We start from the raw sequence: 24125 nt of genomic DNA, 5'->3' as shown, positions 1-24125 counted from the left end.
CGCCATCACCACCATCATCATCTTCACCACCACCATCATCACCATCACCACCATCATCATTGCCATCATCTCCATCACCACTATCATCACCATCAGCACAACCGTCCTCCCTTCCTGTGGTCAGCCTTGCATGCATCTTTACTGACTTTCCAGAGTAGCTCATGATTCATGATTTCATTTTGTACTTGGCGGCTGTAATCACAAGAGTCATATCTACATCCATTTCAGTAAAATCTGAACCCTTTCATCTTGATGACATAAACAAAGCTCCAGGTGTACCATCACCCACATGATTTATGAGCTACTCTGTGTGCTTCTGAAAACCTCCAACTAGATCTGACAAGGAAGCCGGGTGACCTTCACAGGAGGAGTGTGCTGGAGCCATCACGGGAGAACTCCCTCCCTAGACTCAGACATGCTGGGCAGAGAGAAGCCAACTGCTGGATTAGATTTTGTCTTAGTACTCTGCAATCAGAGCCATGTGTAGCTCTTGCTTTGCCCATGCTGTCAGCCTCCTGAACATTCTGTCCTCTCCTGCCTGTTCCAAAGCCTGGCCCGAGCCCTGCCTTCTCTCTGGGTCCCGCAGTCCTCCTCACTCCTTTCCCACTCTGTAGGTCATGGATGTTCAAACTGTGCTTGGTGGGGGGATGTCTCTCTGCTCCGAGTTGAAAGGACTTGAGGTGGGGGATCCTGGAGGAACACAGCCAACTGGAGAAGGGACTTCAGAAATCTGAGTGAAATATTGCAGAGCCAACCAAGGATGGAGTTGGGCTCTGGAGGCTGGAGTGTGAGAAGGAAAATGTCACCGCCAAGGTTCTGGTCATGTAACCCAGGACAACAGCACTAACTTTGATCCAAACAAAATTCCCATTTGCTTTTTCTCTTCTATCTTCAACAGAAGCACCGAGCAGGTGGCATTAGCCTGTCCTGAGAGGGGCTCTGCCACATGGTGAGGGCAGGGACATTCCTAGCATGTCACACAGGTCAAGCTAAAGCATTCACAGATGCTCCTGTCTAAGAGGAGGAAAATAGGTTCAGGAAGGTTGAGGGACACATCCCAAGTCACACAGCTTCAAAAGGCAGAACCAGATCCGAATCTTCTGGGCCAGAGTCCACACCTTTGCCTTCTCATTAATGGATGTCTTCTAAAGTAAGTAATTGTGAAACTCTAGAAAGAAAAGACTGATGCAGTTTTGATAGCATATTTTAATCTAATAAAAATGATTAAATTCAAAGTTCAGAAATATAAAAGATTATTCAAAACAGTTGGGATCATACTTATTTCATAGACAATGCTGACATGCACTTGAGCTGGTCAGGGCCTCAGAGGCTGGATTCTTACCTCTACCCAGTGGTCAGAATGAGCAAAGGCCTCCAGGTATGCACATCCACAGACATACACTGGAGGCCAGGAACAGTTGTCCAAACAGAAGCCTGAGCTGAGAGACTTGCCCCAGCTCTCCCTTATCTGCAAAAGGCTCCTGGAGGACAGTGAACATAGACTGCCCAAGGAAACAGGTCTGAGGGTGGCAGTCAACCATGCGCACAGGCCAGTCCTGTCTCCCGCAGTGTGGGCATTCAGTTCCCAACTGTCTTCCCGCAGGGGCATCAGATAAAGCCGGTGGCTGGTCTCACACCCTGAGTCCTCAGCAAAGTGAAAAGAGCAGCCTGGGCTGCCTGCTGTTCCACACCCATGAGATGATGTAGTCTAGCTGTGCCTTCCACAGGACATGGTCCATGGTCTCTGCAGAGACGGTTTCCCTTTCCAGTAGGCCTCAGGGAGGGGCCTGGCAAAATGGGATGGCCATGTAGTAGGAGAGGCAGGTGGATCACATGCTGAGCCAGCAGGATGGAGCCAGTCTGCCAGAGTTAGATTTGCTCTGAAAGAGGCCTCTCTGACTGCCTGTTCACAGCTCCCTGGAGATTTAACAGCAAGATTAGTTCAAGCAGAAGGCAAAATTTGGGCAGAAGCTCAAACTGGATACAAAGAGTCTGTGTTCTCCACTAGAAGCTACTTGAGGTTATGGCTGTGCGCCACACTGGTGCCCGCCTGACCCATTGTGTGAGCAACAACTGGACAGCGAAAGTGGGCACATGAACACAAAATCTGGCAGCGCGGGAGACCAGGGACCAGAGGCCCGAGCATGGGCCTGTATGGCACTGAAAACATCCAAGGGCACGAGCAGCTTCCGCTCACATCAACAGCACTGGGGCGCAGAAGGGCAGGAGAAAAGGTGGAGGAAACGCTACAGCCGTGAAGCAGGCCTCCACAAGGGCAGGGAAGTGACGCTGAAATTCGTTCAAAACCCAGCCCCGCCAGCCCCGCCAGCCCCGCCAGCCCCGCCAGCCCCGCCAAGGTCAGACAAAGACACATACATTGTATGTGATTAATTTTCTGAAGCCAGCCTTCCATTTTCACAGATCAAAACAGTCCGTTTAAATATCTCATTTCTACAAAGTGAATTTACATATAAAGTACAAAGTGCAAATACTATGTTTTGGTTTTTAATTGCTCTTTGGTGAGGGAGATTCCCACATGTCTAGGAACTGCCTTGGGTAGTGACCATTCATCCTTGCTTCCTGGGCTGGAAAAAAGAAAAGAGAACAATCATATAAAGGTGCCTCTGTCTTACCTACACAGACAAAGCGTTGCGTCCCAGAGAGGTAAATGGGATGAAGCAGTATGTAAAATCAGACAGGAAGGACAGAGCACCTCAGACATAAGGATGGATGAGTAGGGACATTGTTCATAGTGCCTCCTTCCCTTTAAATGACCGGGAAAATACTTCATCTGAGAAAGGTCACATTTACTTCCAATAGTTAAGTGAACTGTGCATTAAATCTTCTGCAGACACTCCCACTATGTTGGACTCACTACAGAGATAGTTTTCATTGTCTGGTTTCTGCTTCAGATTTGACAAAACTTTGGTGGAAACAGACATGTCACCATCCCAGACAGCTTTTTGGCAATGCTCAATCCATTTACCTCCAGTTATGTTTAATTCTTTAATTATTTGCCAGAAAAATGATCTGATAAGTCAAATGGAAATCCACTAATGAGTGATTTGTCAGCCACCTCTCCTAGTTATCAGTGTCATTCAGAAGACTTATCTCACCCCCAAAAATCTTTTCATTCAAAGCATGAGATTTGAATATGGAAAAACTTAAACACACATAATAGTACTTGAGAGAAATTTGGGGAGTTAAAACCCAGCCTAACCTCTCAAATCACAACCCAAGGACATTTGGGGACACAAATCAGACTCTGGGAGGGGAGGGGAGGGGAGAGAGAGAGAGGGGGAGAGAGAGAGAGAGAACCTTAGACCTTTTTTACTGAGTGCTGCAATTCTTACAGATAGAAGTTGATCTCTTTGGATGTCTGAAATATTAAACTTTAAAGTTTAGGCTGTCTTTGGTTATGTTTACAGGACCACACTTGAGTTTCCTCCCATTGAGTGGGCTTTTACTCCAATCAGGTAGCTGTTGATTGCCCCCAAGATAAAAGTGCCACTACTGCACCAATCATATATGCCGTGCTGGCCACTGATGTGGTTATTTGGTCTTGAAGCTGGTGTTGGACCATCGATTGATGTTTCCCCTCGGCACCTTCACAGCGCTCTCCAAAGCTGTGAGGGCTACCGCCAGGGGAGGTGGTTGCAGGCCAGTTCCAGCTCTATTGCTCCAAATCCTGTGTCTGAAGTACACACAGGGCTGGAATGGTCATAGGTCTTAGAGAAAACCCCAAGACTGTCACATCCCTAGACTAATGTGATTTCTTACTATGTGCAAAATATGAATCCTTATATTTAAATACAAATATCCTAGTTACCACTCATCAAAGAAGCTCGTTTTGCACCATTTGGAGACTATTGCCAACTACCACAATTGGTCACACATGGACATTGTCTATGAATTCCCCAGGCCTAAGTGCCACATCTACAATACAACCTCTACACCTCAGGCTCACAGAACATAGAACAGGGGTAAAGAAGAAGATACTAATGAATCTCTCAATTCTCATTAATGAAGCTCCCTCATGCATCAGAAGGTCAGGAACACCAATGGCCAAAGCATAGAGATCAAGAGTCTGCTGAACGCTGTTCTTTGGACAGGACTCCTTTATTAAACTTCTCACACCCAAGGCCCAAGGACCATCTTGGAAGAGGGGCAGAAAGATTGTGAGAGCCAGGAGGAGGTGCAGGACCATATGGAGACAGAGTCCTACAAGCTCCTGGAACCTGCTCAGGTGACTGTATGACAATGGTGTCAGCACACACAAGACCCACACAAACTCAGGCAGACAGTAACCCAGCATAGAACTGAGGAAACAAACAGCAGACCCCAATCTTACCTGAAGAAATATCGGCAACAGATTGCTGCTGGGTGAAGAAGAGCTGATCTTCCTAAAACAAGGGACTCTAGATAGGCTGACTAGACCTCAGTGGAGGGACTTGCACTGGGGAATGTCTGGGGACACTGATTTGACACAGTGGGCCTTCACAGGGATGACAGAGAATATGGACTCTAGTAGGGGTTGGGGGGCTTATGTGGGGTGCTGGTGGGGACAGGGGTATAAAGATAATTAAGATTGATTGAGATGTTCTATATGAAATGCACAAAATTTCAATAAAAACAAATTAAAAAATAAAAGTTTTATTGGCTCCTTCCCTCTAATAACACCATAGGAGGCACAGAAGTCCTGTACCAAGCTAATGAAAGCTTTGTTTTAATTAGTTATAGAAAAAGACAGTCTGTTAGCGTATTTCAGCAATTACTAAAGATGATCAGAACAGGGTGGGAAGATGTCTAGAAAGACAGCTCACTATCTGATTTCTGGCTGGCTGGTCCAGGGTTATGGTGCACAGTTTGTGGGGGCGGGGTGGCATGACTCTGCACTGAGGGGCACGACTCTGCGCTGAGGGAGCACGACTCTATGCTGAGGGGCACAACGCTGCACTGAGGGGCACGTCTCTGCAGTGAGGAGGGGGCATGACTCTATGCTGAGGGGCACAACTCTGCACTGAGGGGCACGTCTCTGCAGTGAGGAGGGGGCACGACTCTATGCTGAGGGGCACGACTCTGCGCTGAGGAGGGGGCACGTCTCTGCACTGAGGGGCACGACTCTGCAGTGAGGAGGGGGCACGACTCTATGCTGAGGGGCACGACTCTGCGCTGAGGAGGGGGCACGTCTCTGCACTGAGGCACTGAAAGGAAGGATGGAGACAGAAACTGCACTGGTCTGGGAAAGGATGCTGAGGAGGGAGGCTTCAGTGGGGGATTGAGATTGAGTGGTGTGTGTGTGCCAACAGTTGCCATTATGCAATGCAAACAGGCCTTGGGAAGTCTTGGGGTAATTACTCTTAGGCCTGCACCCTTTGCAAATGTAAGTGATTTGCAACGTGACTGGAAAAGTTCAAACCATAAACATTCACTAAACAAAGGAAAACGAACCACACGTCCTTCCTAATGAAATGGTTTTAAATTCCCTCCAAGGTGTGCAGTGGGGGTCCCCACTTAGAACCCACAACAAATACAGGGAACCTCAGCCTGGCATCAAACAGGTGCAGCCAAAGTAAACAGCAAACAGACCAGCATCATAGAGAACACCAAGTCTGCCTGGTCTTGAGGGAGGGAAAGCAAACCTTGTCCCCTGGAAAGCGCCCCCTCTTAGGCTGTGGCTGGGATCCTGGACCACAACTGTGCCCTTTAATTGCACATCTAGAGATGTGGACTCAGAAACACAAATGTTCATAAACACACACAGCAGGGGACTGAAACATCTCTTTGGGAGCTGAACTCCTGCCTCTCTAGGTCTCCCGGTGAATGGAATATTTGCGGGGCACCCAGAGTGTCTACTGTCTCAGCCATCTCCTTAAGATATGAACTGCAAATACCCTGACCTGCCATTTCCACCACACAGACTCAGGAACTCATCTTAGAATTAATAAATTGATTGAAGTGTCAAATAATTAAAAAATGAGAGCAGAATACTTAAATCAACGACTTGGAAAGTTGGTGATTGCAGATAGAATTTAGTAAAGAAGTTCCGGTCCCAGGCCTGGTTGTTATATGCAGCCTCTGTTGAGCTGCGTTCTTTCCAAAGGTACCACACCCTCCGGCCTATGTGGACCCTGATTTCTCCTGTGAAGTATAAGTAAATGAGAAACTATAAAGTCTGAAACACAGACACTCACCTGTCTATTAGAAGCACTTTCAGTATTTCCTCTGGGAGCTAGAAGGGGAAGAAGGACATCATCACTAATCAAGTCCTCTCTTAGCAGGCTGGATAGCCTACTAATGGCAGACTTGGTCAAATGACAGCTTATCCATAGAGACCCTGAGCCCAGGTCAGGAGCAGTGGGTTTTAAATGTCCTGATCCACTGTTGGAAGATGCCTCCTTGTATCCCAAATCCCAAGTGTGGATTCACTAACCACAGAGAACAATCTCCCAGAACTTTTCCAGAAGAGCACAGATTCGGAGCCTGAACCCCACACCAGCACAAGTTCAGTTCTTCGAAATGTTTTCGTTCTTGGGGCTGGAGAGATGTCTCAGTGGTTAAGAGCACTGACTGCTCCTGAAGAAGACAGAGTTCAGTTCCCAGCACCCACATGGGGGCTAACAACCATCCGTAATTCCAGTTCCGGTGGATCCGACACCCTCTTCTGACCTCTGCAGGCATTTCACGACACAGGTGCACTTATATACATGCAGGCAATACACTCATACACATAAAAAATTAAATATTTTAAATAAAAGTGACCCCCCTGGCCTTTATGGACAGTAGTGCTCCACTCACTAATAGTTAACAGACTTCTTTGGACTTCATTGATGTAGAGGCTTGAGGAGGGGGGCAGTCTGCTCCCAGGATGCTGGGAAGAAGACCAAACAGCTGTCCTTGGGGTGCCAGGGCAGGGGTAGTTCCCCCTTTTATGTTTTTACATACATCAAAGGCGGTCTGTTACTGGGCCATTTTCCACAGCCTTGGATGCGCTGTGCTTGCTTTCTCATTGTTATGATGGGAAAATTCCTATGTGTTTTGTACTGCTTGAGTGCTTATCACATGTAAACTCTGTGTGAACTTCAAACACTGACCTTCCAACAAAAATGTGTGTGTGTGTGTGTGTGTGTGTGTGTGTGTGTGTGTGTATATCTGTGTGGGACTATGTGCACATGAGTACACTGCCCTCAGAGGCCAGAAGAGGGCATCAGATCCCCTAGAACTAGAGTTACAGACAATTGTTACTGCCATGTGGGTGCTAGGAACTGAACTCAGGTCCTCTGCAAGAGCAGCCAGTGCTCTCAACTGCTGAGCCATCTCTCCAGCCCAAATTCCAGTTTTCTTATGCTCAGCATTTGTATATTTGTCATGTGATTCTTGCTTTTATGTTTTATCCCTAGAGATGTTCCCGAAAGTCAACAGTGCAAAAATATAGCTTAAAGTTCAATAGAGACAAGCAGGTACAACAGCTCTGCTTCCAAACCCTGTCCTGATTCCACGTTTCCCAGTGGCCCTCCTGTACACTCTCAGCTCCCTCAATGCACCGTGCAGACCCCAGTTCTTCCTGCACAGCCCTTTCTCTCTGTGACCTGTACCACATGGTTTTCTGGAAGGTGACGATGGATGTCTTTCCTGTTGTGTCTGTGTCCCCAGTATGTGGTCACTCAACACTACACAACTACTTTATGATCCAGGCTAGACCTCTGACATTGAGAAGTGCCTCTTGCTAATTTTCTGCAAGAAGTCAAATCTGAGAAAATGGAGTCTTCTTTTGAAGACAGCTGTATGAGTTCCCTGTAGTCAGTAGATCTAATGCTGTGCTAATCGCAACCAGCACAGTTCAGCGGCACAAAGGGGCCCAATGTTCTCTCATTCCATACACGGTCCCGTGCTAATGAAGAGCCTTGGGGCCATCTGCCCTGGAATTCCCTCTGTTCCTGTTGCAGACAGACATCTCCAATGCAAAGCCAGCTAAAGGCACTGGAAAAGCTGGTCGAATGGGGGCGATGATTTTACCGTTTCTGACCTGGACTCAACATTCTGGTGGAGGTACAGACCAGTCAGTTATCTGCAATGGCTCTGATGCTGGAAGCTGAGATGTGTCTAGAAAGCTGGCCACTGGGATTCAAATACTAACGGGCTTGGTTCAGCTATTCTCAGCTCACGCTCCTGAAGCCTGATGCTTTCCTGACCAGGAGGCAGGCTGCTAACAATCTGTCATCATTCCTACAGGTGGACGGGCAACAGCAAGCAGAAAGCGCGCATGCTCCAAGTCCCCTGTATGAGCGTACCAAGAGGCAGCCTGTAAAATACAGGAACACCCCGACACACACATGCACACAAGGTGTCACACACACACACACACACACACACACACACACACACACACACACGCACCCAACACGAGTCAAGGGCAAAGCCGCAACACACACACACACACACACACACACACACACACACACACACGCGCACGCACCCAACACGAGTCAAGGGCAAAGCCGCAGGGAGAGACTTACTGTGGCGCTTGCCGGTGTTGGCTTTGCCCTCCTCCCTGGTGACACCCAGGCAGCCCATCAGCTCCTGCACAGAGATCGACTTGTCGTTGTCCCCATCACAGTATTCCACAAACTTCTTCACACACTTTTTGGGCTTGGATTTCTTCCGCAGGAACCTCTTAAAAGGCTTGATTTCCTTCTTGCTGATGTCACCACTAGAGTTCTTATCCAGCACCTTGAAGTACCAGTGCACCACCCTCTCCTCCAGGGTGTGGCTAGGGTCAGGCTCCGACAGCCTACAGGGGACACAATCCTGTCAGGACCAAAGGTTGTGGCTGCTGTGCCTCACCACCCTGCTGGCCACCTTCCCTCCGTGTCCATGCCTGCAGATCTGCAAGTGTGGTCAGAGTCACACATGCCAGGACGTGTGTGCTGCAAACATGCAGTTCAAGTCCTTGGAACAAAGGCCATTATCCTGAGTTCTGGGCTCCCCTCAGCCCACAGCTTCCACCTAAGGTAAGTGGAACTCCAGGGTTTCTGCCTTTAATGCATGCATTTACCTACTGTGTATGTAAGATACTTAAATACAAAAGGTTAGTGGAAGAGATCAAAACATTTAAAGTTGTAACTAGATAGCTTCCTTTGAATTAAAAAGCTGGACATTTAAGACAGGAGTAAGTCAGGCTTTGATTCAGACTCCAAGGCTGTGCTATACAGCCACTTGAACCTGTGACCCCAGGTGGAGGACCTGAGTCACCCTTCCTTTGGGGGTCTGAAGACTCTACCACCCACTGGTTTGAATGAATTTTGCCTTCAGGAGACTGCAGACATAGCAAGTAGATGCCAAAAGCGTCCCCCCCCCCAGGAACCAAGGCTCCCTGCCACTTTCTGCTGCCTGTCAGATGCTCAGAGGGGTGGCTCAGCCATTTCAAAAGTATGAGATGTAAAGCTGAAATTTAGGTGATTTTTGCCATATTTAACTTATTACACAATTGTGCCATTTTTCAGATAGCACCATGCTCTCCTGTGTCTTCTTTAGTAAAGAAACAGCCAGGTGAAGGTCACTCTGCTGAGGAGACTTCAGTCTTTAAACTGTCTCAGACAAGTGAGACACCAGGAGCGTGGGTCAGGAGGGGATGGAAACTAATGTTTTCAGGACACAGAGGCATCAAACTTCCATTAGGAAATTTCTTGAAAGGGTACAAGGAATGAGTGCAGCACAGAGGGGTGCTTCTAATGTTTGAGGTACCATGGCTCTTCCCATGCGGAGCTCATCCCTGTGCTTTATAAGATAGAGGTATGCACAGGAACATGCTTCTAACATGGAATAGAAGTCAAGTCTATGTGTCTGTGGGGCATGCTGTGGAACTGACAGTTGGGAGGGTCAACACCTCCATGTTGTACGCTTGAACGTGGACAAGGGGTTAAGTGTCCTGTGCCGTGTAATTTTCCACAGTAAATAAGTCACATTTTGAGAATTTTGGTTTGCACAATTACGAAGTATTTAAAATCCAGTAGTAACTCTTGGATGCAGTTCCAGCCATTACCCCCACTGAAGCAGGTGCTTTGCCCTCCTGCATTCCCAGGAGCCCTGAAAATGAAGGGTGCAGCTCTTCTGGGCGGCTTCCTGATCCGCAGTGTTTCTTCAGACCTACCCACATGCACGTGAGCTGCCTGGTCTTACGTGGCTGCTGGCCAGGAGGACTTCAGCTTTCCAGATTTTTTCAAATTTCTGGGATTCTGGCCAGCATATCACTCTGCGGTGAGACTCTACATACCTGCCAGAGGAGGAGGAGGGGTCAGAGACGGCATGGACCATGTCTGTGGAGAGAGCGTCCAGGACGCTAGTCAGAAATTCGTGCTTTTTTGCACCAGGGCAACCTGAAGGAAAAGGAGACACATTTTTTTCACTGTTTGTGGAATTCACAGAGTGTAACAGAGTTTTCTGTATGATGATGGAAAGGGAGATTTTAGTACTCCAAAATTAGAACATAAGTGTTGATCATAAATTATAGCTGCTACAAATCACAGTAACACGAGTTGAATCATGACTTGAGACTGAGAGCCAGACTTTAGTCCTTGTGTATCTTCAAAACCACACCAAGACACTTGTGGCCGTCCCTTTCTTACGCCAGAGCGCTGGGTAGTTTTTGTCAGCTTGACACAAACTAGAGTCACCCGAGGGAGGTCAAACTGGCCTGTGCGAATGGTTGTGAGGCATTTTCTTGATTACTAACTGATGTAGGAGGGCTCAACTCACTGTGGGTGGTGCCATCCCTAGGCTGTATAAGGAAGGTAGCTGAGCAGCCCAGGGGAAGCAAGCCAGTGAGCAGTGTTCCTCCATGGTCTCTGCTCCAGGCTCCTGCCTTGAATTCCTGCCCTGACCTTCTGCAGTGATGGACTGTGACCTTGGAGTTGTAAGATGAAATAAACCCTTTCCTCTTCCAAGCTGGTTTTAGTCAGTGCTTTATCACAGCAACGGAAAGCAAGATACTTGGAAACATCAGGAGATACCAAATTTTCCATGCTGGGATCCACAGTGGGAAGACTAACCCAGGGCAGTGACTCCAGAGGCTGCCAGTCACTGCTACACCCCTCCTGGAACTCCAGGTCTGGTCAGAAGCCACACAAGGCAGCTTCATGGTCGCCTTCTTAGGGTGGATCCAAGTCTGAATATCAGCTAAACACACATCAAGGGAGTTCATGCCCATGTGTGCGGGTTCTGCAGTCGCAGGAATTAATTCACCAATTTCGTTACCTAAAGCTCAACTTTCCACAGAGCATTTTACATGCATGGTACCCCTTCTTAACCAGCCCCTCCTTTGTGCAGCCTCACTTGGGATTGGTTCTGCAGTCGCAGGAATTAATTCACCAATTTCGTTACCTAAAGCTCAACATTCCACAGAGCATTTTACATGCATGGTACCCCTTCTTAACCAGCCCCTGGGACTCCTCTCTGCCCTCCATGTGAGACATGGTCCCCACCCTGACAGCTGGGTAGGCAGGGACCAGCATGCATGCAGGTGTGGTTAAAGATACTCTAGTAGCTTGACTTTCCTTTGAACACCTGAGTTTTTGTTACCATGATTCAAGTATGCGTTAGCTGCCTGTGGCAGGAGTCCATGAAAACCTGTTTCAATTTATTAAACACACTAGCAGAAAACAGATGTGACTCATTCATAGAGTATGTGGAACTTGAGATTAGAAAGATTGTGTGTGAATCTCCTCTGTGTACAATTAAAGCAGATTACAATCCATAGAAAAAGCCCAAAGCTATGGGGAGAGAGGGTTGCTCTCTGAGAAGAAGGTCCTGTGTCCCCTGAGAGGGAATTGGAAGCCTGGGGCTGCAGGGGTGGCCGTCAGTCAGCGCCCTGCAGAAACTGCCAGAAGCCACCCCTGCTGGGCAACCAGAGCCAACAGGGCATTGACAGTATGAAAACAGGGGACAGAAGACATAGCAGGGAGATCTGATGGATCCTCCTGAGCACATGCTCAGAAGCCAGCTGTCCCAGGAAAGAGATGAGGCAGCTGTGGGAACAGAGTGGACATATGGAACACCCTGGGGTGCTCCTGTGAGCTCCCCTGTGCTTCTCAGCCCCAAGAGATTCAGAAGGGATCATGGATTACATGACCATTGGTCACATCTGCTCAGAGAATGTCTCTCGAGAATCTGTGGTGGTGACAATCAGAGAGGTTGTTGCTGCTTGGGGTGGACACAGGGGTGAAGGGGTGAAGTCCTAATTTTATCTGACAGGAGGACACGGATAGGGATTTACTTTAGATTCTGATGGGCATGGATATTACAGCTTTAGGGGCACTGGGGGATAGAAAAGGATAGTGTTTATCCTCTCCAGAGAGGCTGAGGATGAAGGAGAGGGTGGTAGATTAGGACACATGTAGGCAATACACTCATACACATAAAAATTATAAAATATTTTTAAGTGTTTGATTTTGTTTATCTTTCAAAGAAACGTGTTTGCACTCTCCATGAAACACTCTTGTTTGAAAAAGCAGACTTGCCAGTGTGGTGGTGCAAGCCTTTAATCCCAGCACTCGGGAGGCAGAGGCAGGCGGATCGTTGCGAGTTCGAGGCCGGCCTGGTCTCCATAGTGAGTTCCAGGACAGCTGGGGCTACAGGGAGACCCTGTCTAAAAAAGACAAAAAAAAAAAAAAAAAAAAAAAAAAAAAATCCAGCAGACTTTTTAAATAAAAAAAACTGATTTCGGTCATTTTGCTCACGGTTTCCTTTCCTGTTTCCTTTCAGCATGACTTAGCACACGGTCCTTTGATTGCCGGGAAGGCTGCTCTGTAGACGCTCGTGATGAATTTGTACTTTCCCCCCATGACTCTTTAGCCCTCATGGCCACCACAAGAACCACCTCCCCGCAGAGGCAGTGAAGGCAAAAAGAGGTTGTGTGAGCCTAACCCAGATCTATACCGAGCTGGCCGTACGTGGCACAGAGGCGTTGTCTAAGTCCCACTCCAACAAAGCCTGGGAGACAGGGGTGGGCCGTGGGGATGGGGACCAAGCTCCTGAGCTGACCAACATCACGGGTCCAAAGGGTGCGGGTGCTGATGTACTTGTGCCAAGGGCTTGTTCATATTTGCTCAGGTTGGAAAGTCTAAGCTGTACCATTGCTACCAGTTGAGCAGGACGAACAGACGAAATATCCCCTTCTGTCTGCAGTTACTTCTCACTGACACCTGCCAAGCTGCTCTTTCTTCAAGAATTCTTGAACAAGCATTTCTAAGGTCCAAGGGGTCTGGCACATAGCTGTAGTGTGACAGTAGAGAGGGTGGATTACCATCCAGCTCAGGGCACGGAGCATTCCACCTGAGGCTTACACCCACTTCAAAATACTTCCACCACCACATCAGCCCCAGGTGCGCCTCAGCCTGGCAAAACTGATGAGTCTATTCATATTGAGACGGACAGAGAGACAGACATAGAAAGACAGAGATAGATGGAAGCCTGAATCGTACAGCAACCTAGTGGAGAATTGAAGATGGATGATCTGGGGAAGGGCTGGAGGAGGCCAGTGTATTGATCCTTTGACTGAATGAGGATCAAGGCCACTGAGTTCTCCTCACCCCTTAGAAGTCCATAGTGATGGGAACAAGAGATCAGGCCCTGCCGTGTGCACTTGACCTGGGGAGGAGGTGGTCCTCAGACGACTTCAGTCTCCTTGATGAGGGAGAAGGTGGGTAGCCTTGTGACCAGGCAGGAGGTTTCTGTGGGCCAAGCCTAGCTGGTGCCAGTCTGGTGTTCAAGGAAGATCAGGCACTTGAAGTGTGGGGAACTAGGAAAGCCTAAAACTTTAGGGACTGGGAATGGTCCTGGGCCACATGGTCTCTAGAACATGAGGTCTCAAGATACATGGTACTCTCACTAACCATTTTAAGATAACCATCTCCTCCTGTGTAGTCAGACACATGTAGGATGATGTACCTTTGGACCCAGGACCCCGTTCCTCCATCAAGTTCCTGGTGTCTCTCCTTATGTTTAACTAACACTCTTAACCTTTAACTTCAGGCCTAGGAAAAAATAGCCAAAATTTAGACATAGGAAAACAAAAAAAGTTTCCTTAAGCACTTCTGTTTTAGTTGCCTGCAGCTTGTAACGGTTGTACAGAGCCTGTCTGGATAACTGTCCTCCAGGCTGGAAGCTGGCCAGTGTGCCACGGGAGGGTGGGGGTTAGATGAAGAGAACACCTGCACGTGGGGCACTAAGCATCTTCTAGATGGAAAGGCACTGGAGAAAAATACATTAGACTTTGCAACATTAATGTCCTGGGAGCTGGCTCAGTCCGTCCATGGCTTACTTCATTAGGCTTCTAGAAAGGAGTCCAAACGCAGAAGTGATTTCATAAGTTTGTGATGTCTTTGTAATCTTGAAGATCAACACAGAGGAGAAAGGGCTCTGACAAAGCACCTCCCTGAGCTGCAGTTAACTGGTGGGTGGACTTGTGTCACGATGGGGCAACAGCACTTGGGCAAGAAATTTGCTAGAATTTCTGCATTCTAAAAGCAATTCCCAGTTTAGGTTGATTTTCAATATGAGTGTTGATGTCATTTTTGATAAAACATTATTAGAAATGTCTGCTTTATTTTTTTTCTTTTTCCTCCCCATAAGATGATGGTCGCTTTACATTGTTCATTGTCCATGCTAAGATTCAAACTGCATGCACAGATAGGTCAAAGGTCTCCTTGTGAACTCTGGGACCCGCAGTACTAAGCAAGTACTTACTAGAAAGCCCTGTACACAGACCACTTACCCCACTTCACCAGGGGCTCCCTTGCTGCTCAGTCCTTTGCATCTCAAAGCTCTAGGGATTCCTCACCCAAGATTACGAAGTGGGAGGAGCAACAGATCCACGGACCCATGGACCAGCAGGAAGGGGCTGATCTGATGTGTTTCCTGAAGACTCCCTGGTGGACACATTTCCCTTGAAGATATTTCCTGAACTTCAGTGGTTATCTCAACATGTCACACTGTCCAAAGTGCATCTGTTACTTTATCACTGGGCTTATTCCTGCCCAGTGAACGGAAGAGCACAAGGATCAGCTGGGTGACGAAGAGGGGCAGTCATCAGTCATTTTAGGGGTTGGGTTTGTCTGGTTCCTCATTAACACTCTCAGGAAGAAGGAAGGATGTGTTCCTTGTGGCTCAGAACCAACACCACCTTCCTCATGGCTCCGCTGGAGAAGAGGCTGGGCTTCAGGAAGCTCCCCAAGGGCAGCAGTGGACCCAAGAGGACCAGACGGGACCTCACGGTATACCAGGGTCACTTGCTGAGTGACAGTTTTAGTTGTCCCTATCTTAGGAGCCTTGAGAAAAGGCTCATAGCTGTTGGACCAGTACAGGCTTGGCATTGAGCTACATGAGGAAGAAACATAAGATTCTATCTTCAACCTTCTCCTTTCTCAAATGTTTTACAATGACATCTGTGAAGGTATTAAGTGCCTTCTAGCCAAACTCAGAAACAGTAAAAGGTGAGGGTGGTTTTAAAGGTTTTAAAGGGTGGTTTTAAAGGTTCAATAGGTTGGATAGCCAAAGTTTTAGAAATCATGATCAAAATTATCATACTGGATGGAACACTGAGCTAACAGCAGCATGAAATATAACAAGCCTAAAGTCCTGCCACCTACAATGTATAACCCAGGGCACCAGCGTTTTACAGAGTGATGCTCACTGATTTAGAGTAGTTACTGAATGGCAAATACCTGTACAATCTATCAGTCACCAGAGCAAAACAATTTCTTTTCATAAGGGAAGAGGGATGGTTTTCATAACTGGCTTCCACTTTTATGTTTTAAAAATCATTATTCCCTGAAATATGAATTACCAAGTTTTAATACATCTAAGATTCAGATGTTTATAGTTAAGATTCCTGAGAAATATTTTAACAAAAACTTCTCAGCTTTATTATTCTTCCCCTGAAAGGCATCATTTTAAATAAATATGCAAGATATCTTAATGAAAATATGACCCAGCTTCAAAAGTATGTTTTAACTTTTAAAGGTATTTTGTTTCGTCACAGCAATGCACCAACCACAGTAAAGCATACTGAAGCATAAATGGTCGTAATGCCTCACAACATGGCATGGAACCCCTCAGAATACAGTCAACTCAGTAATTATATTGAAAACTTAAAAGTTCTCTACTGCTAATGTTAGATGTAACTCTTCAATACATTCCAAAGCATATGCTTCTAGGTTTTCTGTTTAGTATACAGGAAACATTTCATCCTTTAATAAAAATGTAATAAAATATAATGTATCCTCCATGAAAAGGCAAAACAGTTTTTTTCATTTGCCATTTACAGTACACACCCATGAAGGCACGTGTAAATGTTCATGTGCACATTCTAGACTAGACTCTGCATGCGAGGGGAAGACGTGCAGATTTTCACACTCGGTGCCTTCATGGTCCTTTGGAGTCCACATTAATGTCTTCTTTTTCTTCAATGTCATGTGCGTATACATTTCATTCTTTTGTAATTGACTATTCTATGTTCTAAATAAAACTGCTATTCAAAAAAATTATCTTATGAAAATATTGTCCAGAAGAGCAAATTTGTTGATGCTTGACACAGTGTATTCTGGAAAATTGGTTCTATGAATGCATGCCCGAGAGTTTTTGGGAAAATATTTAATTGCGGGTTCACTGATAAGGGGTGACTATTAGCACAGGTGATATTTCTTAGGTGTCTGCATCACACCGTCAGTCATGAGCCGGCTCAGGCACCCTCTAATGGACATTTGGAAAGTTCAGGGGAAGGTGAGTGGAGGTTTAGAGACCATCGAGTCACTTCGGTCACAAGGGCGTCAGGTGCCGAAAGCAGAGCAAAGGGCACGACGCTCACTCACAGCCGCCGGCACCAGAGTCTGACTCTAAAGGGCCTTTTGGTCACTAAACCATCATCTTTCCCCTGTTGTCACCCAACAAGCAAAGGAGTCTGAGCCATTCCGGGAGCTGGGGCTCCACAGTAGGGGTTTGGGAAAGTGGGGAATCTTCCAGGGAAAGCGACACCTGTCCATCCCATCTCCACAGGACCCTCAGTGGCTTATGAGACCCCTACCCCTGCTCTTGTTAAAACATGCCTGTCAACACAAGGAAACAAACAGAAGCACACACACACTACATGCACATACACTACACACACCGGCACCATACACACACAATTTCCTCAAATACAGGCCCTGAGAGCTCTGCTTTCTTCACTGTGAACCTGTAACTCTGGTTTCTGCACTGTCAGCAATGGTATTAATTCTACCTGGAATGTCATTTCCTGTCTGCCTACCCACGTCTCCCTGATTCTTAATCACCTGAAGGCCTCAGTGTGCTCAGGATACTGGCTGCTTGGTTTCTCTAGTGGGGACTTCTTCCCTGCCCTCTACAATATATCACTTTGAGCTTCTGCATCTCCCCTGTGAATCTAGCACCACCTACCCAAGTGCCTCACACAAGGCAGATCCAGCCTTTATCAGCGACTGGCTAAGAATGGTACTTTGTGGTGTTTAGGAGATCAGACCGAGCAAGCTATAAGCACTCGAATTCTTTCTACCACAGAAATCTTGGGCAAAGAAGGAAATCATCAACACAGTGGCCTCACTGTGGATGGACGAGATGCTGCAAGCCTCTAGATTAATCCAGTTCTGTCCTAGAGGACACTAAAACATGGAATGAGAGACACAGGGCCTCCTTGCAGAGCAGGCGCACAGGACAGATGTTCTCACAGCAGGCACTGAAGGAGGGGGCTTGGGAAGGGAAACTGAGCTGTAGAGAGGACAAGTCAGCTTCCTAGCCATGGTTCACTTACACTGTAGCAGGGTGGGGAGGGACTACCCAGTGCCAACAGGTGGACCGGGGCTGAGACTCACACCTCCAAGCCTGGCAGTGCAGCACCTGCTAACCCACTCACAGACTCCTCTGCCCACACAGCAGTGTGTCTGCTCAATAAAGGTTAAAATGATCCGTTTCATTTCCTGACGCCTGTTGGACTCCCCAGGGCTGCAGCGAGGAGAGTGTTGTTAAACACAAAAGGTGCTATTTGGCTGCAGGGTCCCTGCCTATGGAAACTGCCAGATGGTCTGTGTAACTTAATCTCAGCCAAACTGGAATTTCCCAAGTGACAGAAGGCCTACTTAATTAAATCTTTGGAACCTGGAGTTCAGGCAGCCATTCACTGAACCAGCCCCCACCCTCTGACAACCATAAGTGGAACTCAGAAGCTGTCTGGAATGGCAGAGGGCCAATCACAAAAGAGCCAGAGTTGGGGGCTCCAGGAGACCTTCCCATCTGACTATTTGTATTCAGGAAGATCAAAAGAGGTCAGTGGGGACAAGTTAGAGACACATCAGAGAACAGGAAGTCAAGACTAAAGACAAAGCTCAGTGACTGAGTCACCACATTCTGGTGGCCTGGAAGGTGGACATGGTCGGGGACCCTATGCGCAATAGCATCGGAGGCAGTGAGGTAGGAGTAGGCTGTACCAGCCGCCGGGGGCCGTCCTTACAGACCAGCCTCCGAGGGCAGTCCCTTCAAAGCTTGACAGCAAGCAGGGCTGTCAAGAGAACATTTACCAAAGAGGGGTGGGGAGATACGACCAGCACCTCTGACCTACCAACCAGAGATGAGAGTGGGTCCTCTCTCCTGGGTGCTCTGTGGCCTTCACCCTCAGGGATGGGACAGTATATGCCCAAGCCTGATCAGCAGGCATGAGATCCACAGTCATCTCCAGCATCCACTGGACAAGGGCCAACGCCAGTGCAGTCACAGGCAAAGTGGCTGTGTTGGGGGCCTGGGGACGATCTGAGGGGGGTGGTAGGGCTGAGGACCCCACAGAAAACCACTGAGGCCTTTCCCTAATCTCTTCTCACTCTCTAGAACCCTTTTTAAACAAGTCAGTGACAGTGAAGAGTGGGGTGTATGAAAGGGATACAATGCAAAGAACCAGGGCTGGAGAGATGGCTCAGCGGTTAAGGACACTCTCCCAGAGGACCAGGGTTTGATTCCCAGCACCCACATGGAGCTAACAATGGTCCATAAGTCAAGTTCCAGGGGATCCAATGCCCTCTTCAGACCTCCACAGGTATTGCACAACACAGGTGCACTTACATACATGCAGGCAATACATTCATACACATAAAATAAAAATAATACTTTTTTAAAAAAAGAATAATTCACACTGGCTAGATGCTACAAATTTTACACTTTCAAACAGAGCATCTCTGAATGCCACCCCAGGCTCTATTCTCAGAACCGAGACTGTGATTACTTCCTATAAATTTCACAGACCTGCTCAGAGACTCCTTTATCCAGACTATGGCAGAATCACAGCCTCAGATAACAGGAATCCAACCCATTCTGAGTGAAATGCCGTCATTTTATGCTTTTGTGCTTATTTATGTTTACAAGTTATGTTAATAACCTGAAGGACTTTTGATGCCCCTAGAGTTTTATTTGGGAAGCGGCCACCACGTGTAGAGATCTGAAGCCACCGTTTTGCTTAGTACTGCTTACATCACCAGCAGTAACAGTGGCACTGCCTTCAAGTCCCTGGCACGTGTGACTCACACCTGCTGTAGTCCCTCCCAGGGCAGGCTAGCCATCATCACACCTCAGGTGCAGCAGCACCTTATGTATCTGCTCTCAGACAAGCACCCTAGGAGCTAAGTGATCAGCTACTCCCTGTGAGGGGAAGCGCTCGGTCAGATTCTGTGCTTGGAATTCTCTGAGTGGTCTCCTCATCATGGGGCCCTGCACTCCCATGGCCTCATCATCAGAGCAGACCCCTCCTCCTCCGCATTCCTGCCTCGGACAACAGTGCAAGCCACTAGCTCTGGAAACCACCCCTCCCTCGGTGTGTGACCTCGTGGTGGCCCAGTGTATCCACCATCTCTGTCGCTCTAAACCATGGTGAAGTCCTCAGCCAAGGCTCCAGGGTCTCAGGGTGGTGGAAGGTACCCTTCACCAAGGACCTATGAGCAGGCAAATATTTACTGGCTTAATGCAAGGACAATGCCGAGCTCTTTGGCAGAGGGCACACATTACATCACATCAAGTATGTGAGAAGGAAGTCAACACAGGAAAACTGAAGCTAGAAAACCCTAGTAGAAGTAGGTGTTTGGTTAATATACAGAAGGTAGGTAGCTCCAGTGGGAAGCCGGGGATGCATGGGCATCTCCAGCGGGCAGCTGGGGAGACATGGGCATCTGTGTCCTTCTGAAGTTTTGTTCCTCTATGCTTCAGAAAGAGTTCTCCATTAGAGAAACTACAGAGATAAAATTCCTGCTGTTGTATCTGAATGAGCCATTTTACCCTGGGAAGTGGTAAGTGGCTGCTATCTAACAGGACGGAGTGTTAGGTAAGAGTGAGCCTCTCTGCAGAGCACTTCAAGCTGCCCCCAGAGGTGTCATGACAGGACAGGCAATGTCAGGTCCTTGGAGACATGAGCCTCTCCTTGACCTTATGGGACCTTGATGACAAGACATCCGAGTGGGAAGGGACAGACGGCTCAGACTCTGGGAGGAGGAGAACACAAATGCTCAACCAGCTGATTAGATACTGAAAAGCAGCGGAGAAAAGATGGATGTGTGGTAAAGCCAGCCTGCTGAGCACCGCCTGCTGAGCACCGCCTGCTGAGCGAGCACCGCCTGAGCACAGCCTTAGGTAATGGGCCCAGGAATTTCGGAAAGCCAATTAACACCTAAAGGGCAGCCACTCCTCCCCCACCATCCCCTCTCTGTGAGAGGGGACTTGATTTTTTCTTTTAACTTTTTACAAAAACTTTATTGAGAATTTCATACATGTGTTTAAGGTGTTTTGATCAAATCCATGCCCACTCCCTCCCCTCCAACCTTCTCCCCTCTGAAGTGGTAACCCTAAAATCTTTTAAGGATTGGATACAAGCTCCCAAATACTTTTGACATTTTTGGGCTTTGGAAGAGTTATGTTGCTAACAGGCCCGAGGACATTTTGACTTTCAGCCCAGAAACTGGCTACATTTCTTTGGGGTCTCTTTGCCCTAACTGCCTAGCCAGTTCCTACCTCCTCTTCTTATCACACCATCCTCTGAAGGGGTCACCCACATTGCCAATAGGAAGGGGACTTGATTTTATGTAGGTCTGTCCTCAGTTCTCTCTCAATTTGACAAGTCAGAAGAGAAGTAGGAAACATTGTCAATCATGATCACAGAGAAAACATTCTGGAACTTTCCAGGCCCTGCTATTTGTCATTAAAAAACAGATTTCAAACAGTTTCTTCCCATCCTTAGCCTCTCAGGGAGGGTCCAGGTGACCTTTCACAAGCTTATGCAGGTGGGCACTGTGGTCTTGGTCTTACAAATTAAATTCTGAAGGAAGTAAGCTAATCAGGCAGAATATAACCCAATTTCTACCACCCGCTGGACCTTTCATCCGTCCTGCCTACTTTAGACATAACCTGGTTCCCTGGCCAGTGTTGCCTGGGGTGCTGGGTATCACCTGTCTCAACCCCTGGAGTTTCTCTGCAGGTGATTTAGCTCTCAGTGTCTGTGCACCCTATGAGGGACCAGCTCACAGCACTGATAAGATCCTGAGTTGCTCTTCTTGTGGGACCATCTGGGACAACTTCTTAGGAATTCTATCCAAACACTGGGCATGGTGGTGCATATCTTTAGTTAGCACTCGGGAGGCAGAGGCAGGGGGATCTCTAAGTTCAAGGCCAGCCTGGTCTACATAGTGAGTTCCAGACCAAAAAATAAAAAGAATTCTATCCAAACACATTCAAGTATCAGAGAAAATCTTAACTAGTCTCTATTCTCCCTGTTTTTCTAGTTACTTTAAACGCCCTCTTCTTACCTGAGGGCATGGATTGTGGCTAATGGCTGTGAGCCTGGCCTCTGAGAAGGGAACTAGTTTCTCCCACAGCTCTGCAATCCTCCGGAGCTCAGACCAGAGCAGCTCTGCTTCAGATACTGCATCAGAAAGCGACAATTGTCATGACAAAGAGGGTTCTGTGCAGGGCTGCAGCTCTGGTCAGCTCTGGGTTCCAAACTTAGGTATGGGGATGAGAACTTGATGTAAGGACCATAAAAATGGGTTCGTGAGAGTTGAGAAGAGACAGTGGGAGAAATAAGGTGTCCTGGTGGCTTCGCTCAGTAAGGGGAGAGAGCGGCAGCCAACATGACCAAAAATCACATCACCTCACCGCACAGCCCACCAGCCTAGGGCGTGTGACACTTGAAGGCTGTCACCACCCACTGGAATCAGAGTCACGCCAGAAACAAGGGAGCCATCAGAAGGGGGTTACATGAGATTAGGGAACAGTAGTCAGGGTTGAGCTTTACAATAAAGGACGGAAAGTATGGAATGGGGTGTGGATCCATTGGTCAGTAAAGTGTTTGCCTTGCAAGCACAAGGCCTGGTTGATCTCTAGAACCCATGCCCAAAAGTCAGATGTGGTGGCACAGGCTTGCAATCCCAGCATTTGGGAGGCAGAGACAGGTAAATCCCTGGGATTTACTAGCCAGCTAGCTTAGCCTACTTGTCAAGCTCCAGGCTACTGAGAGATTCTGTTTCAAAAAAAAAATAAAGTGGACAGCTTCTGAGGAATGACACCTGACCACCATGCACATACACACATGTACACCTGCACACAAACCACTCACACAGATACACACCCCCACATATACACACATACATAAACACACATATATACACACATGCAGAACATCTACAATTAAGGCTGCACTTTCCAAAGCAATGTTGTGCTGATCACATGACCCTCTGGAAGTAGCTCAGTCCAGCTGAGTCCCACCTTCTGGCGGCCTGACTCCCCTCACCGCAGATACAGCACCTGGGGAGTCAGGGCCCATTCTGCCTGGGCCGTCTATTGAGATTAAGCTGTTGTGTCACAGGGAGATTACAGTTGAGTCTCAGTGGATTCAGACCTTCTCTGGGAAGAGATGAAATGGCCAAAAACCGAGCTGAGGACAGGGGCAGGCAAGCTGGTCATTTCCAAGTGCACTTCATACTTGAACATTCCCAAGTGGTTAATTACTCTAGATAAACAGCCTTAATAAAGAGGCAGGAAATATCTGAAATAGAATAACAATTGTTTAGCAACAATTTAACATATTTGATGGTGTTTGGGGACAGTGTGTTCCCATAAGTTATTGAAACACTCTCTGAAATATTGCTTACACTATTAATTTGTCTGGAAGATGGGGAACTTCCAGGCCTGATGGGGAACTAAACTTCAGACCATCTCTCTCGTAAGCAGCAGGGCCAAGCGACCCCACCAAGTGACCAGCCATGCACCTGCCTCAGAGAAACAACAAACCCAGCACAGGTCACATTCTTCTAAATGACTCTTGCTGGTAGAGCACCGGGTCTCCGAGCTGACCAGGGCAGAGGACTCCAAGGTTATCGCCAAATGTCCCTCTGCGTCACCTAACACTGGGCCCTGGGCTACTTTGGCAAATTCCCAAGTGTCTTAGGAATGAGGTAAGGATTGTATTAAAACACTGAGAAACAAGAAATCAAACTGGAGCCAGAACTCCCCAGTCCTTTGACCCATCTTTAACCACTCATCCCTCACTTCACCTCCACACTCCGGGTTTGGCAGGGATGGGAAACATGTTTGATCCACTGCTGCCTCCAGCTGTGTACGGTGCTCTGGCCCAGGCCTGCTGCAGGGACCGTGTTTACTGGAGGTGTGCCTGCCCTGCATGGTCCACCTGATTTCCACGGTGCCCTCCTCTGCCCATGCGGATCCCACTCTGCTGTGTGACCTTCCCTTCTCTCCCAGCCTCCATGCCGGCCGTTTCCCACGGTCCCGACTCTGTTCTCTGAACACACTGCACCAACTCTACGGATGGCATGCAGGCAAATCACCAGTCTGTTACACTCATCCTAAGTAGCTGTCGTGATCCCTGAGTTATAACAGCGAGGAAACAGTAGGCCATGGAAACAAAGCCACCTGCAAGGTGCGTGTGTGCGTGCGTGTGTGCGCGTGTGTGTGTGTGTGTGCAGGCACGCATGCATGTGCGTGTGTACGTGTGTGTGTGTGTGCAGGTACGCATGCATGTGTGCGGGCCATGGAAACAAAGCCACCTGCAAGGTGCGTGTGTGCGTGCGTGTGTG

General features: G+C 47.9%; 1 protein-coding gene across 2 annotated transcripts in view; it reads right to left on the bottom strand.

Annotated features, from left to right (window-relative positions):
- Nucleotides 1-2338: 2338 nt before the first annotated feature.
- Smoc2 (SPARC related modular calcium binding 2) overlaps nt 2339-24125 on the bottom strand; it is a 132861-nt gene continuing 111074 nt past the window's right edge. Inside the window, exons 10-13 of one of the 2 annotated variants that reach the window (XM_008843408.3) lie at nt 10274-10376; nt 8517-8791; nt 6195-6232; nt 2339-2585 (exon numbers count right to left, since the gene is read on the bottom strand). In XM_008843408.3, the coding sequence (XP_008841630.2) occupies nt 2568-2585; nt 6195-6232; nt 8517-8791; nt 10274-10376 (434 nt within the window). In that variant the 3' untranslated portion in view covers nt 2339-2567. The remainder of the gene's footprint in view (nt 2586-6194; nt 6233-8516; nt 8792-10273; nt 10377-24125) is intronic. The other variant, XM_017800699.2, reaches the window with a different exon arrangement.

The sequence above is a fragment of the Nannospalax galili genome, unplaced genomic scaffold (assembly GCF_000622305.1).
Source record: "Nannospalax galili isolate Female #2095 unplaced genomic scaffold, S.galili_v1.0 scaffold60, whole genome shotgun sequence".
Classification (NCBI taxonomy): Eukaryota; Metazoa; Chordata; class Mammalia; order Rodentia; family Spalacidae; genus Nannospalax; species Nannospalax galili.
Note: the sequence above shows the minus strand (reverse complement) of the source record. Positions and strands in the feature narration are given on the sequence as shown.